Source organism: Thalassophryne amazonica, chromosome 19 (genome assembly GCF_902500255.1).
Source record: "Thalassophryne amazonica chromosome 19, fThaAma1.1, whole genome shotgun sequence".
Taxonomy (NCBI): Eukaryota; Metazoa; Chordata; class Actinopteri; order Batrachoidiformes; family Batrachoididae; genus Thalassophryne; species Thalassophryne amazonica.
The window spans coordinates 55,734,264-55,751,500 of NC_047121.1; the positions used below are offsets into that span (position 1 = coordinate 55,734,264).

The 17,237-nt window shown below is 38.3% G+C and overlaps 1 protein-coding gene across 1 annotated transcript; it reads left to right on the plus strand.

Moving 5' to 3' along the window:
* Window positions 1–109: 109 nt before the first annotated feature.
* Window positions 110–9,964, plus strand: tdh2 (L-threonine dehydrogenase 2). Its single transcript, XM_034195527.1, has 9 exons — window positions 110–197; window positions 286–516; window positions 4,753–4,795; window positions 4,879–4,949; window positions 6,052–6,201; window positions 7,128–7,300; window positions 7,400–7,490; window positions 8,907–9,176; window positions 9,265–9,964. Exons 2-9 carry the CDS (start codon window positions 324–326, stop codon window positions 9,408–9,410), a joined length of 1,137 nt encoding a protein of 378 aa, XP_034051418.1. The 5' UTR covers window positions 110–197; window positions 286–323; the 3' UTR covers window positions 9,411–9,964.
* The last annotated feature ends 7,273 nt before the right edge of the window (window positions 9,965–17,237 follow it).

Consider the following 17,237-nt stretch of genomic DNA (forward strand, 5'->3'; position numbering starts at 1 on the left):
AATCAGCGTGTCTGCACGCACCGAGCTGTGGGAGCCCGTTCAGTCAAGAACCACACAGTCCAGCATGAGGCTTTTGGAACTCCAGCATCATCTTCAAAATTCAGTTAATTCAGACAAAAGGTGGTGAGTTTTCCCAGCGGTACCTCCTGGTGTTGAGTTGAGAGTCGTCTGGGATTTCAGGTTTTTCCAGGTCAAAGGTAATAATTTTGTTGTTGTTGTTGTTGTTTGGGGGGGGGGGGGGTAATTTTTGAATAACAAATAATTGTAGAATCAATGTCTCACCAGTCAGCTGTGATCATCTTCTATAAGAACTGCTTCCGGACATGCAAAGGACTCTGCGAGTCCATGATCCCGCCGCTGCTCTGCTGGGACTGACTTGCCGAGGTTGTCTCAGCGGGATGCTGAGTTTTCCTGGTCGTAGGTTCAGCTGTTCTTCACGGCGTGCAAGCAGGTGGAACAGCCAGGAGACCTGCAGCTCCCCGTCCCCTCAGAACAACACCCGTGTCCTCATCACAGGTGAAGCCTCCGTCATCCTCTCGTTAGCACAAAACCGCATCTTCCTGACGCTTACATGTTCAGGTATCTGAGCCTTTGTTAAGGTTGCTGCTGCAGAGTTCTTCCATTAGGTGGCTGGTTTCAGTGAAATCTAGACTGTAAATCTGAAACCGCCTCCCTCCACCATGGCTGATTAATTCTGAATTCTTAACAGTAATAAATTGCTTACAGTGTAATTAACATCATCCCTCTGAATGTTTTATTCAGAGTGATCATTTTTTACAAATTGATCAAAATATGGAAATCACCCAGTTTAGATATTAAAGAAACCAGTGACATGATCCAGAATTCACATCCAGAGATGATTTGAACCTTTTAGTTGGTTTGTTTTGTTTTGGAGAAATTTATTGAAAATGTGGTAAAAATCCAGATCTTATGTGAAATAACGCGACATCTAACTGATATTTCTTACATTATCTGGGTGCACAGATATGCTTATGACATATATTTATGACTTTTCAAACATGTTAGTACCTTGGTTTTATTTTGTTATTTTGAAGAAAATATAGTCATGAGAATAAAAAAGTTCATTACATTACGAAATATCTAAATATTTGTTTGCTGAATATTTGATGTAAAAATGATTCATTTTCAAATGACTGAAAAACGTTTCCAAACTAGAACAATAAACCCTCACAAGCATAGAAAAAAATCTGGACTTTTATTTTATGCATTTAAATAAAAAATGTTATGTTTAGAGGAACCTCATTAGCATAAGGCTTGTCCCGTTACTGTAAGAGATCTACGTTCTTATCAGTATTGTGTGTGTGACTGAGCTTGCAATCTAAAAGATACTGAAAATACTGCAAAATCTGCATCCCGGTCATGATCATCTTCAGCATTTAATGGGTTCTTCAATCATTAATCCACCAAATGTTATTAAAATTAGATTAGATAGAACTTTATTGATCCCTTGGGAAGACTCCCTCTGGGAAACTGAGGTTCCAGCAGCACTGTATAGCAGCACACAGGGTAAGAAGCACACCGAGTATCAAAAGTGAAAGTAATAAATAAAAACAGATTGCAAATATAAATACAAATACACAGTATAAATACCAGACACACTGATCAATACTAGTTTACTGGCTACTACTGTTCCTCTCATTCCTGACCTCTGTCTTCCTGTTACTACTCCTGTTACTAACAGTGGTGGGCACAGATAAGAAAAAATTAACTTCAATAGCAGATAATCAGATAACTGAAAAGTTATCTTCGATAAAGATAAAACAATAAATCACCCAAAAATGTATCGGAAGTTACAGATAACCGATAACAGATAAATTCCAATATTATCTCTGGCACATTTACAACTACTAGTAAAACAAATTTAATAGCTTCTAATAATATTAAAAGTAACAACAGACCCAAACAATAAGACCACACTTTTTGGTGTTGATTTATAAATAACATTAATACCGATAGAATAACTCCATTAATGTCAATTCTGTCATTTGTACAAAGTTAAAATATAACATATCTTTAATGTGAATAATGCACTAATTCTGATGTTTTGTAACAAAGAGACAGATCGCAAAGGATTCTGAGTAAACGTGCCTCTGCTAAACACTGATTGGTTCAGTTATTCATTATGTAAACCAACACGTTAATGTGACATCTGTCGTGTGTTGGTGTTTAAATGTGCTTTTGTAAAATATTCCATTTTTTTATTTGTAAAAACAGGCATTTTTACGGAGCCCTGGAAGTGTCATCGCAAAATTTTTTGCATGTGGAGAGAATGTGCGCAAACATGCGCACATTCTCTCCACATTCTGTCTTTACAACATTCATTTGATGTTGTAAAACGTGCTTTACAGTGTACGAGATGATTTTTCTTGCAGGAATTTTTTAGACCATGTTTCAGGTTAATTGTGCGTCCTGCATCGTGTAGTGTTCATGGAGTATCAAGCTGCGGTCAACATCTGACGACCACCTCCTGATCGCCGATCGTATGGTCGAATGAGAATCAAACCTGTTTGATATATTATTGCGGTCGGCCGTTGTGAGGTTATCCTGCTGTTGAAAGCTACAAGCAGCATCCAACCGTTCGCACTGTGCCTGTGCAAACACTGCAGAGCTGTCTTGTAATAATGTTATTATTATTATTATTATTATTTTGCAGTTGTTTTGTTTTTAAACTTCATTTGTAAAAAAAAAAAAAAAAAGCCATTTTCAAAGCAAAAAAGTTGATTTGACAATCATCTGACATAACCGGGGTCAAAATAAATAGAACACTGCCATCTACTGGTTCCCAGACACTGCCATGAACACTACTGGCCAGTAGATGCTAGATGGCAGTAGAGGCTTTCAAAACAAATTCTAGATAATCCCTGTCTGCTCACATTTAAAATGCGTGGAATTTAACAAACGCAATTAAAAAAATCAACGTCTATAAATGCAGAGAATATATTCAAGAGAGTTTTAGGCACTAGAGTTTAATTCTGTTGTCCGTGGAGCCTGAACAGAGTGTCTGAAATGCATTTGTCCTGTCGTGACGTACTGAGATTACATCATCCTACCCAAAATGCAATCACAAAACCTTAAAAATTTAGCACATTACTTTAAAATTAAAACATATATCTGATATTTTTACTTTATGAAACTTCAGACATGACAGTAATTTTAAATACTTGTCCAAAATTAGTTTGGTTAAAATTTGAACCATAAGTTAAAAATGTATGCCTCTGGATGACTTAGGTCATATTGCCAGCATATCGGTATGGTGTTAAAGAAAATGTTTTTTTTTCTTTTTCCTTTTAGGGCTGTTTGTTCTTTGTTTGTAGAGGATTGAGATGCATTTTATATAAGCAGTTCTCTTCTGTTTGCAAAGGTTATAACTATGTGTCTGTTACAAAACTTTTAACAGGTGGGTGCTGAACTAATTTTAAAAATGCTTGTCGCTGTTCAGCTTTGTTTGTTTTGTTTATCGGTTTAAAAGTTATCGGACAAAAATTAATCGGAAGATAATTGGTCCGATAATGGCTTTTTATGTTATCTAAAAAGATAATCCGATACTGAAAACATTATCTTCGATAATTATCTGTTATCGGATTATCGGAAGTGTGCCCACCACTGGTTACTAATAATAATGATAATAGTGGAAGGCACTGGAGGGCTGATGCATAGCTGGCACAATATAAATCTACAAGTAAATATACATCTGTCTGTAATGGTGTTTTTTTACTATGTATAACTTCTGTGTGACTTCATTATGAAGTCATTCATACCAATCAATCACAAATATTAAACATCTAGGCTTCTTGGTTGTTGAGATATACCAAAAAAAGGTGGGGTTTTTTTTATCCATGTTTTCCTTGACCTTTGACCAAACTACTCCAAAATGTCATCACCTCGAGATATCTATTCAAGTAATAGCCCCACCAAGTATAATCCATCTACACTTCTTAGTTATTGAGATATAAAAAAAAAGGTGTTTCTGGACTGTGGTTTCCTGGACCTTTGACTTTTGAACAAACTACTCCAAAATGTAATTACTTCTAAATACAGTATCTGTCCAGATAATATTCACACCAAGTTTGAAGGAAATCCATCCAGCCGTTTTTTAGTTATCTTGTCTATCGCCTGCTATCACTGTTTCGCTGACTCGTAGGGTAATAATAATAATAATGATAACAATAATAATGGATTAGAATTCATCCATAAGCCACATGTGGATCCTCCTCAAAAACAAACAAAAATGTTTATTTGGTTCTTAATGCAAACAATCACCCCATTCTTTGAGGATCATCTAGAACGTTTTTGAATAATTCGATAAAAAAAAAACTTACTAACTGACGACTAATTGACAGACACAGGTACAAATATAAGTAAGAAATATATAAAAACAAAAGTACATAAAGTGAAGACTTATTATGATATAACCTTGTTGGCAACAACAAGATGGAATCACTATTGCTATTGTTCCCTCTCTGAGTTGTTTTTTATTGCATTGCAGCAGCAGAATCCTATTTCCTGGTGTTACAATAGAGTTGGTGCAGACAGCACGGGTGAAATAAAAGAGCCGGTGAGCGACTGTGTGCAGAATAATACCCTGCTGTTGCTTTTTGTTCCTGAAAAATGCTTTGCTACAAACAAAACAGCTTTCTTTCCACCTGAACCACCGTGCACCTAAACCGTTAATATCACTATGGAACGGTTATAGTTTTTATTTTTATTTTTTGGCTGTGTATTTTAACGCAGGTGGCCTTGGGCAGCTGGGTGTGGGACTCGCACAGGCACTCAGGTGAGGAATTTGGAAATCCACTAAACCTGAATCTTTGTCAGAAAGTTTAGAATTCAGACGCCATGATGTTTCTTATTTTCTAGGAAACTGTACGGCACTGAAAATGTGATCCTGTCAGACATTAAGAAGCCGCCGCCTCATATTGTCAGCAGCGGTATGCAAACTCAAATTCAACTTTTGTTACGTTTTTTTTTTTTTTTTTCAAACACTCACAGAAAGTGAGTGTACGAGGTCTGTTAGAAAAGTATTCGACCTTTTTATTTTTTCAAAAACCTGATGGATTTGAATCACGTGTGTGGCATGAGCCAACCTTGAACCTTCACGCGCATGCGTGAATTTTTTCACGCCTGTCGATTGCGTCTTTTGCTGGTAAGCAGCCTTTGTGTGAGGATGGGTGGAGTCTCTCGTCATTTTTTCTTTGCAAGGAAATGGCGGAATGACTGGAGCAGCGCGACTGCATCAGATTTTGGCAGAAACTGGGCGACAGCCAGGTGGAAACCATTCGGATTATTCAGACGGCTTTCGGTGACGATGCTATGAGCATCACACAGATTAAGGAGCGGTACAACTGGTTTAAAGATGTCCGCACAACGGTGGAGGGCGCGCCGCACTCCGGGCGGCCATCAACATGCTGAAACGACCAGATCATTCCAAAGTGAACGCTGTGGTGATGTGGGACCGTCGTGTGACTATCCGAGAAATTGTGGAAGAGGTGGACATCAGCACTTTTTCGGCACATTCCACTGTGACAGAAGATTTGGCCATGAAAAGAGTTGCAGCGAAATTCATGCCGATGGCTTTGGAACGAAGCTGATGGTGCAGCAAAAGCACCACTGTGTTGAAGCCTCACAGGACATGGTGTGACATGCTCACCTCTTCCACCATTTCTTGGATAGTCACACAACTGAAAAGCCACCGAAAGCCGTCTGAATCATCCAAATGGTTTCCACCTGGTTGTCGCCCAGTTTCTGCCAAAATGTGATGCAGTCGCGCTGCTCCAGTTGTTCCGCCATTTCCTTGCAAAGAAAAAACGATGAGAGACTACACCCATCCTCACACAAAGGCTGCTTGCAAGCAAATGACGCAATCGATGCATGCGCACGAAGGTTCAAGGTTTGCTCATGCAAGCACACGTGATTCAAATCCATCAGGTTTTTGAAAAAAATAAAAAGGTCCAATACTTTTCTAACAGACCTCGTATCTTAACCTTCATGTTGTTTAAATCATGACAGTTTCTTGTGTTTACCCCCCATAAGGTCCATTTGTATATGCTGACGTATTGGACTATAAACTCCTCCATGAACTGGTTGTCAATAACCGCATCACTTGGCTTGTTCACTACAGCGCTCTGCTTAGCGTTGTGGGTGAAGCTAACGTGGCTTTGGCTCGCAAGATCAACATCACAGGTCTGCCTGAACCCAAGTAGTCCATGGGCCAAGCAGGTTTTCAGGACCGCTTAAAGTGCCAAAACAACATTTACAATCCAGCCTGAATATATCATAACACAAAATGTATGGAGCCAGGTAGGAGTCAACATTTAAAAATGCTACAGTCATATTGAAAGGTATACCACATTATTTGTCTCATCATAAAGATTCCAGAAGGTATAGTTTGGAGTATGTATGACTGAATGTTTTGCAGTTATGGGGTAAAAACAGCAAAAATGGTGGCAAAGGTCAATTTCAATTTGTTCAGGACAAAAAGTTAAGATTGCTCTACATTTGGTAAAACAAATTATGCAAATTATTGGTTAACAAGGTTTCCAAAAGAAATAGTTTGGACCATCTGTCATGCTTAGTTATAAAGTTATGGGGTAAGTTAAAGTCATATGTCATAAAACGCAATGGACGCCGACCTTGTTTGATCTTTACATTGAAGACCAAGCATTTAGTTTAGTACAAACTATTCCATTTATAAATCCTATTAGCTCAACCAATAATTTGCATCTGGTTTGATCAAAACTTTAACTTTTGACCCCATACAAACTGAGAAACTGAGCTTTATTACCATTTTTGCTAACTCCATAGAATTCAGTCATAGATAGTCCAAACTATGCCTTTTTGGAATCTTTATGATCAGACAAATAATGTGGTATGTTTCAAAATGACTGGAGCATTTTTAAATGTTCATTTAATCATTTACAGCTGGCCGCTGTATATCCTGTGTGGGTCTTGGTGCACTGAGGCTGGATTGTAAGTGTCATTTAAGTGTAAGTGTCCCCTTAAGTGGTGCCAATTAGGTCAAAACTGGCTTCTGGCTTATGGACTAAAACAAAACGTAAAGTCTTTCATATGGACGGCTGTTTATATTTTAAATGTGTTTTCTTCTGTAGGTCTTCATAATGTTCTGGACTTGTCCTTGGAGAACTCTCTCCGGCTCTTTGTCCCCAGCACCATCGGAGCATTTGGTCCCTCTTCTCCACGGGACCCAGCCCCCGATCTCTGTGTCCAAAGACCTCGAACCATTTATGGAGTGTCCAAAGTACACGGAGAACTAATGGGGGAGGTGCAGATACACGTCCAGATATACCTGCAAGAACAAAATCTATTCATTGATTTGGGAAATCTGACATCATCTCCATCTTCTTTGCTGTTTTTGCTTTAGTACCTCTATCATAAATACGGCCTGGATTTCCGCTGCCTACGTTACCCAGGTGTGATATCAGTTAACACACCGCTAGGGGGAGGAACAACAGGTAATGCACCACCTCACTCATTCGTATGCTCTGTGTCGTCAGGCTCGTGAACATTTAGACACTGACAGTCTCCTGAGAGGAAAGCAAATAATATGAGCTCAAAGTGCATACTTAGTTTGAGGATATCCACCTCCAGACTGGGTGGAGTGTAGAAATTGGAGGAATTTTGCAATCGGTCCTGTTTTTAGTGGACAAAAATAACTGTACAGTGAGTGGCTTCTTGCTAAAGTGTGTGTTTCGTTTTCAGGTGAAGTAGATTAAAGGTCTGAAGTTGATTAATGGTGATGTATTTACATTTGGAATCCAAAAAGCTGTTACTGCCTGTGCAAAGTAGCAAAGATTAGAATGGTGATATTTTAACCCTCTGGAGTTGTCTGATATGTAAAAGTCACATGACCGAATTAAGCAGTTGTCCCAACAAATCCACCAGACTCCGAGTCTCTGTTTGAATGTGTGTTGAATGTGTGGACTTCAAACTATATACCAGTTTTTAAATTTTGTTGATAGGCCTAGTAAAACTTGAATCATGATTAATAATTTTCGCCATGTTTTTTCCTGAATGTTATGGTCATTTTTGGTACGCATTTTTGTATAAACATGCAGCAAACGGGACTTCTGCTTCCTTGTCAGCTCTCTCTCGGGACAGCAGTTGCAGGGAAAAAAAAAACAACTTCCCCTTTATCATTGGTGGAAAAACACATGACCTAAACCATTCAAAATCACCAACCCATGTGGGGTTGTTGCTGAGGTGATTTAGCCAAAACGCCACCAAAGACAGTATAAAATGCCAACACTGCCTCCGAATGGACAGCAGGAGTATTGACACTCCTCTTGTGGGCCAGTACTGTGTTCACTCTGTCTTGTGTTGGACAGGATTGTTTTTTTGTTTGGTTTTTTTTTTAGTGGCACAAATAATTTGTGTAGTATCTTATTGTTTTGGAAATAGCTGTACAAAAAAAAACAACAAAAAAATGCCTGAAGCATTTCCTGCATTTTAATGTAAATAGTTGTATATAACTTTGTGGTTTGTTATATTTGTGCATATGTTTTTCAAATTTACAATTTATATTTGCATTCTAAATTATAAAAATGGTTTGTTAAACATGCTTGTGGTTTTTCCAGTAAAAAACAAGCTTTTTTTCTGTTCAAATTCTATGTTTTTGTGTAAATTTAGGTTCATTGTGGTAATAAAGTATGTCAGAATGAAAAACAAACTGTAAAGTCACACAGGTGAGGTTGTGCTGAAAAAATGACACCAAACAAGGTAAAGTAAACAGGTTTTAAGGTAAATTATGAAGGTAAAACAAAAAGCAGTCAAAAAGGGACAATTATACCCCAGACCCCAATTTTGAGCTCATAGTCATGATTTTAACTGAAATCTGGATTAACCCTCTGGAATCTTTTTTTAAACCACAGACTATGCCGTACAAATCTTCCATGATGCTCTCAGCACAGGTCACCATGAGTGCTACCTTCATCCAAACACCCGTCTACCCATGATGCATATCTCTGACTGCCATCGTGCCACCATAGAGTTCATGCAGGCTCCGGAGTGTCAGTTGTCCCTGCGGACCTACAACATCGCAGCCATGAGCTTCACTCCAGAAGAAGTGGCTCAAGAAATCCGCAAGCATATCCCAAACCTCACAGTCACCTACACTCCCGACTCTGTCCGCCAGACTATCGGTACGAACTTTATGCTCCTGGTCATACCTACACAAACAGAGAGAGGTCTTCATTCCTTAATGCAGACTTCATTGTTATCACTTTGCAGCAGACAGCTGGCCCATACGGTTTGATGATTCCAACGCCAGGAGAGACTGGGGCTGGTTTCCAGCCTTTGGACTGGAAGAGCTGGTGTTGGACATGCTGCGGTCCATTCGAGAGAAGAGGACCAACGAGGGTTTGCCAGTCAGATAACAAAGACTGACCAGTGTCTGACCGACATTTACACACACACACACACACACACACACTGAAGCTTTTCCCCACTTGCACATTGTCTTCCACAAATGAGCCAAACTGCATGAAAAGTGGGAATTCTCAGAAACTCAGTGAGATGTTGACGATCAAAACCTCATTATTCAGGGAACTGCATCCTGTCAAACCTTGACTTCAATTTTTGTTCATTTAATTATCATCAAAGATCATTTGACACATGTTGCCTCGGAGAAAACACCAGATGACTTCAGAGATTTCCAGATGTTATTTGGATTCACGGAAACAGCTTGTTTGAATGTTTGGTACAATATGGACATTTACAGTATGACGTCCAGTTTGTCTGAATCATCTGGAACAGTTTATACGTGTAATGTACATGATCTACTCTGGTGTTTTTATAATGCACAAGAAAGTTCAATACTGTGTACAACTTGTACTAACAATAAACTTTTTTTTCCTTTTTTTTTGCTGATAGTATAATTTTGGTTAATTATTACTTACAAACAGCTTTATTTGCAGTCACATTGCAATGAAAAACACAGTGTACTTTGAATCAACCTTAGTATAATAAATTTATTTACTCAAACCACAACTGATGGATTGTGCAGATTTCTTTCATATTGACTAACATGTTTGGAAAAGATAGTAACTTAATTCCCACAAGTTATTATAATTACCATATTTTCTTGAGTATACGAGGTAACTCAAGTTTTTTTTTTCCCACTAGTTTGGGAGGTCCGAATACTTATGCTCCAATGGGACTTATATACCAAAATAGTCACACATTCAGTATTGATAAAAAGCAGCGGTGGAGGCCAAGTGGTTAGCACGCATAGTTTCAGTGTGGAAGGTTTGCAGTTCAAACCCCACTCCTGTGGTGTCAGGAAGGGCATCTGGCATAAAACTTATGCCAATTCAACATGCAGATCCACCTTGGATTTGATGTGGCGACCCCGAGTGAAAACAAGGGAGCAGCCGAAGGGACTTACTTTTACAGTATTGATGTTGTCCGTGAGGTCAGGGATACAACTGTAAGTTGATCAGGAGGTCAGAGCTGCGTCAGTCACAGTCAGTCAGAGCTGCGTGTTGTCAGAGCGAGCTGCAAAAAGTTTGTACCTGAGTTTTCAGAGGTGGTGTTTGTAGTTGCCATCTGCCACGCCGGTGTTTGCCAACCCGGACAGTGGGAATACCACCTCAACCGGCAACTTAGCCCCGCGACTGGTCAGCAACAACGTCCGAGGCCCGCTCAACGTGGTGAATTCACTGAGGCCGCGCGCTGCGTCATTAGAGCCGCGCGTCACGAGTACCGCTTCCCCGAGGCCTCGTGCAGCCACCGCGGATCCATCAGCGCGGAAACACCGAGGCCGCGCGGCACCAGCGCAGTGCAGATCCATCCCGGTGACAAACAACGCAGGCTGTTAACATCGGCGATCGACAAGCTGCTCATAAGCCGACCATGGGGCCTAAGAAGGTTCTGACAGCGGAGGAAGGTGACGATATTAAAAAATCTCTGGACTTTCTATCAGAGGAGATTTCTGTTGTGAAGCAGCAACAGAAATCAATCGTGGATCTGGTGGAGGAGGTGAAGGCATTACGGCTCCAGAATGCCGAGAAAGACCGGCATCTGGTGCAGCTGGAAAATAGAGTGGCTGAATTGGAGCAGTACACCAGAATCAACGACGTCATCATCACAGGTCTTCATATCAAACCACGGTCCTACGCACGGGCGGTAACAGATGAGAGCGGAGGGGATCCCAGTGAACAGGAGGTCAGCTCTGTGGAAAAACAGGTTGCTGATTTCCTCCTATCTAAAGGTATAGAAATGGATTTAAATAACATTGAAGCGTGCCACCCTCTGCCCCGGAGAAATGACGGTGATAAACGAACCGTCATCATGAGATTCATCAACAGAAAACACAAAACAGCACTGTTAAAACAAGGAAGAAAACTGAAAGGGACAAACGTATTCATCAATGAACATCTCACCAAACGGAATGCCGACATCGCCAGGAAAGCACGCTTCTTGAAGAAACAGGGAAAAATCCAGCACACATGGACTTCAAACTGTAAAATATTCATCAAACTGAACGGATCACCAGAACAAGCAAAAGTCATGGCAATAAGGAACATCGAGGAGCTGGACAAATATGAACAATAGTGTTTCTTAAAGCGAGGATCTGGACAAATATGACCAATAAGGTATGAGGACACAAACACATCACAACACCATGACACAGACCAGAGGAACCTATTCATCTACTACCTATTCATCTACATCTGGAGACAAGAAGGATATAACTCAAAGGATTGCTGATCATGGAAAAGTAGAACTGAGAACATTTAAATACACAGACCACAATGTACTGGACTTGGAGCACGATATAGACCCGGACAATAATTTCTTCTCAAATATCAATGACAGTTGTTGCTATTATACAGATGAACAGTTTAATCGGATCATTAGAACGGATAACAAATTATCAATAATCCATTTCAACAGCAGAAGTCTATATGCAAACTTTAACAACATTAAAGAATATTTAAGTCAGTTTAAAAAAATATTTAACATAATTGCTATATCAGAAACATGGATCAATGAAGATAAAGGAATGGATTTTGAACTGGATGGATATGAATTTAATTGTGTAAACAGAAAGAATAAGAGTGGAGGAGGAGTGGCTGTGTATGTGGATAAGAACATGGATTATAAAATAGTAGACAATATGACAACTGTGATTGATAACTTATTAGAATGTATAACTATTGAAATATGTGAAGAAAAAAGCAAAAATGTATTAGTCAGCTGTATATATAGAGCACCAGGATCTAGTATTGAAACATTCACTGACTGTATGGGAAAAATGTTCTCAAAAACTAATCAAAAAACTGTGTTCATTTGTGGTGACTTAAATATTGATCTGCTCAATCCAAATAAGCATAAATAACAGATGAATTTATCAGTATAATGTACAGTATGAGTTTATATCCAAAAATCACCAGGCCAAGCAGAATTACATCCCATAGTGCCACCTTAATTGATAATATATTCAGCAATGATATTGAGAATAACACTGTGAGTGGATTATTAATCAGTGACATTAGTGATCATCTACCAGTTTTCATCGTTTATAATAGAAACCATCGGCGGAATCAGCCAGAGGAGAAAATAAAATACAGGCGAGTGCGGACAGAGGAAAACATGAACACACTAAAGAAGGATTTACAGGAGCAAAACTGGGAAAAGGTATACAGTGAAAGTGATGTTGATAGTGCATATGAAACTTTTTTACAAATATTTACATCATTATATGATAAAAATTGTCCAATTAAACAAGACTACAGAAAACAAAAAATCCAAGCTCGACCATGGATGACGAAAGGGTTACGAAATGCATGTAATAAGAAAAATACACTGTATAGAGAATTCATAAAACTAAAGACTAAAGAGGCAGAAAATAGATATAAGAAATACAAAAATAGATTAACTAATATTATACGGGTATGTAGGAAGGAATATTATAGTAACATATAATAACAAAAACAATATTAAAGGAATATGGGATATATTAAATAGCATTATCAAAAATGGTAATAAAAAACAGAGTTACCCTCAGTATTTCATTGATAATAATGTCAAGAAGGAAAATAAGGATGAGGTAGTCAACGGTTTTAATAATTTTTTTGTAAATATTGGACCAAGCTTGGCAGAAAAAATTCCCGATTCCCAATCTGAGGATTGGGATAATAATCTTATAGAAAGAAATCCCTGTTCAATGTTCCTCACAGCAGTGGATGGAAATGAAATTATAGACATTGTGAATAATTGTAAATATAAACATCTACCGATTTAAATGAAATTGATATGGTGGTGGTAAAACAGGTCATTGAATGGATTGTAGAACCATTAACATACATCTGTAACTTATCATTTCAAACTGGTAAATTTCCCAATCAAATGAAAATAGCTAAGGTTGTGCCGCTGTATAAGACTGGGGATAGACACCACTTCACAAATTATAGACCTGTTTCTTTGCTTCCACAATTTTCCAAATTATTAGAAAAGTTATTCAATAATAGATTAGACAAATTCATAAATAAACATAAATTACTTACTGATAGTCAATATGGATTCAGAGCACATAGTTCAACATCACTTGCATTAATAGAATCAGTTGAGGAGATTACAAACGCCATAGACCACAAATTACATTCAGTTGGAATATTTATAGACCTTAAAAAGGCTTTTGATACAATTAATCATGACATATTAATCAATAAACTTGAACAGTATGGGATTAGGGGGTTGGTGTTGCACTGGGTGAGAAGCTACTTAAGTAACAGAAAACAGTTTGTGAAGTTGGGGGAATATACATCATCATGCTTGGACAATGCTTGTGGCGTCCCACAGGGGTCAGTATTGGGTCCAAAACTGTTTCTAATTTATATAAATGATATTGTCAATGTTTCCAAAATATTAAAATTAGTATTATTTGCAGATGACACAAGCATTTTTTGTTCAGGGGGGGATTTGCAGGAGTTACTGAGGAGGATCAGTATAGAAATGGGAAAATTGAAAATATGGTTTGACAGAAACAAATTATCATTAAACTTAAGTAAAACAAAATACATGTTATTTGGCTATTGTAATACAGACATACAGGTTCAGTTACAAGTCGAGGGGGTAGATATTGAAAGGGTACATGAAAATAAGTTTCTGGGGGTGATAATAGATGATAAGATAAACTGGAAGACTCATATAAAACATATACAAAGTAAACTGTCAAGAAGCATTTCAGTTCTAAACAAAGCGAAACATATTCTGGACCACAACTCACTCCGCATTCTTTACTGCTCACTGGTTTTACCATATTTACAGTACTGTGCAGAGGTATGGGGTAATACTTATAAAGGTACAACACAATCACTATCAGTAATGCAGAAAAGAGCTATAAGAATTATTCATAATACTGGCTATAGAGATCATACAAATCCACTATTTTTACAATCCAAATTCTTAAAATTCACAGACTTGGTTCATTTTCAAACAGTACAAATTGTGTATAAAGCAATAAACAATTTACTTCCAGCAAATATTAAAAATATGTTTTTTAACAGATCAGGGGATTACAGTCTGAGGGGGAAATTTAATTTAAGCATCAGTGGGCACGAACAACATTAAAAGGTTTCTGTATTTCTGTCTGTGGGGTGAGGATGTGGAACAGATTGGGAGTGGGGCTCAAGCAATGTCCAAGCATGAACCAGTTCAAACAGCGGTACAAAAATATGGTTTTTTTCTGGGTATAGGGAGGAGGAAGGGTAATGAGGGTTAGGGTGTTTTTGTTTTTTGCTTCGGCTTGTAAATATATAGTATTTTGTATGTAAGTAGGTATGTGAAGGTGTATATTTATGTTTGTGTATATATATGTGTATATATGTATATGTGTATATATGTGCATGTATATGTGTATGTATGTTGATGTGTGTATGTATATATATATGTGTATGTGTATGTATATGTATATATATATATTGATATCGATTTAGGTGTGTAGGAATCTATGTGTATATGTGGCAAAGGGTATTACTGGTTGTGGGGAAGAAGGGGTAGGGATAAATAAGCTGATGCTTCACCCTACCCCTTTTCGGACATGTTGGGTACACAGTAGGAACTTTTTTTGTTGTTGTCTTTACTGATCTATCTTGTAATTGTTGTTGTATCAAATGTTCGAAATAAACAGTTTTCATTCATTCATTCATTCATTCATTCATTCATTCATTCATTTTTGGCTGTCAGCTTATCTTATTTTCAACCAAAGTTAACTTCTCAAATGAATAAACAGTCAAGACCTTGCCGCACATTTAAGTAGCTTTTCTCGGCATCTAGCAGGCGATGTGAGTGTTTCAGGGCTTCTGGTACATTTTCTTCTTGAAACCCAAAATTCGGGGAAAAAGGCATTTATAAATTCAGAAATGTATGATGTTTTGGCATGCAGAGCTTGCCCGTCCCGTATTAATGCATAAAAATTTAGATTTTGAGAGTTTTACAAGAGTTTTTTCTTGAGTTTTAATTTAATTTAATTTAATTAGCTTGTAATGCACCAAGTCACAGCAAAAGCCGTCTCAAGGCGCCTTATATAAAACAAGTCAACATAAAATTTAATAAATAATTAAAAATGAATAAAAAAAATTCAAATACATAAATAAAAACAGAAGTAAAAGAATAAAACAAAAATAACTTCATAAGAAAGAGAATAAAAATAGGTTTTCAGTCTTGACTTAAGATATGAAAGTTTGCTGGAAAGACGTACAGAAGGACCAAATTTCTCCTGATAAGCACAACTTACAGTCATGAATAATTAGAATGACTATTTATATTGAACTTTCCCAGGAATCAAAGCCCTAAAGAAAATAAACTCCTATAATAAAAGAATAAATGGCAGTAATAAAAAATACACAACAATCACAAATTAAAAAGTTGATAACACAAAAATATATACTCTGGTGTGTCTTATATATGTGGGTTTTTCCTTTTCAATAGTTTTTTTTTTTAGGAAAATGTGATATTTCCTGTGAGCACGGTGGATTAGTGGTTAGCACTGTTGCCTCACAGCGAGAAGGCCATGGGTTCAATTCCCGTGGCCTTTCTGCATGTTCTCCCTGTGTGTGCGTGGGTTTCCTCCGGGTGCTCCGGTTTCCTCCCACATCCAAAGACATGTGTTAGGTGGATTGAAGTCTTTAAATTGTCCATAGGTGTGTGTGTGGGTGTGTCTGTGCTTGTTTGTCTGTTTGTGGTCCTGCGACAGACTGGCGTCCTGTCCTGGCTGGGTGTACCCCACCTCGCGCTCTATGACTGCTGGGATAGGCTCCACCCCCCCCCCCCCCCCCCCCCCGTGACCCTTAATTGGACTAAGCGGTAGAAGATGAATGAATGAATGAATGGTATTTCCTGTGAGCACATTATGTTGAGGGGGGCTTTTAATTTTTTTTTTTTTTGGCGGGGGGCAGGGTGCTGGCCCCAATTTGTGTACCCAATCTGCATTGAGATTTGTCACAATTTTTACACCAGATTCAAACCCAGTTCTGCATGGAGAAACCTGCTCTCATTTACTTCTAATAGGTCTCCCAGGCAAGCACTATTCAGGACCTGTTCTGCAGCTCGACTGAAATCTGATGGGATCAGATGCACTCATTGTGTCATGGCTGCACCATTTTTGGGGAACTAATAACTTTATTCAGTAAATTTCCTCTGCACCAAAAACAGTTTTTCCCTCTTCTTGCATTCTGTACATGGATGGTGCTTCCAGAGTTTGGAGAATAGTCACAAATGCCAAACTACTCACTGTCATCAAATTACTTAAGGAAAATGAAATAATAAAAGCAATCTGGATTTTGTAGAGCATGGGTGGCATGGTGGCCAAATGGTCAATGCACTTGCTTCTGAAACAGAAGGTTCCTAGTTCTAGACCACTGTGCTCATTCTCCATTTAATATAGAGTTGTGCAGGATGAGCATCTGGTGTAAAATGCACCAACTTCACATGCTAATGTGTTGCTGCATGTCAGCAACAGACATTGCATTTACGAGGTCTATTAGAAAAGTATCCGACCTTATTGTTTTTTTCAAAAACCATATGGATTTGAATCACGTGTGATTACATCAGACATGCTTGAACCCTCGTGGGCATGCAAGAGTTTTTTCACGCCTGTCGGTTACGTCATTCGCCTGTGGGCAGTCTTTGAGTGAGGAGTCGCCCACCCTCTCATCGTTTTTTCATTGTTTAGGAATGGCTCAGAGACTGCTGCTTTG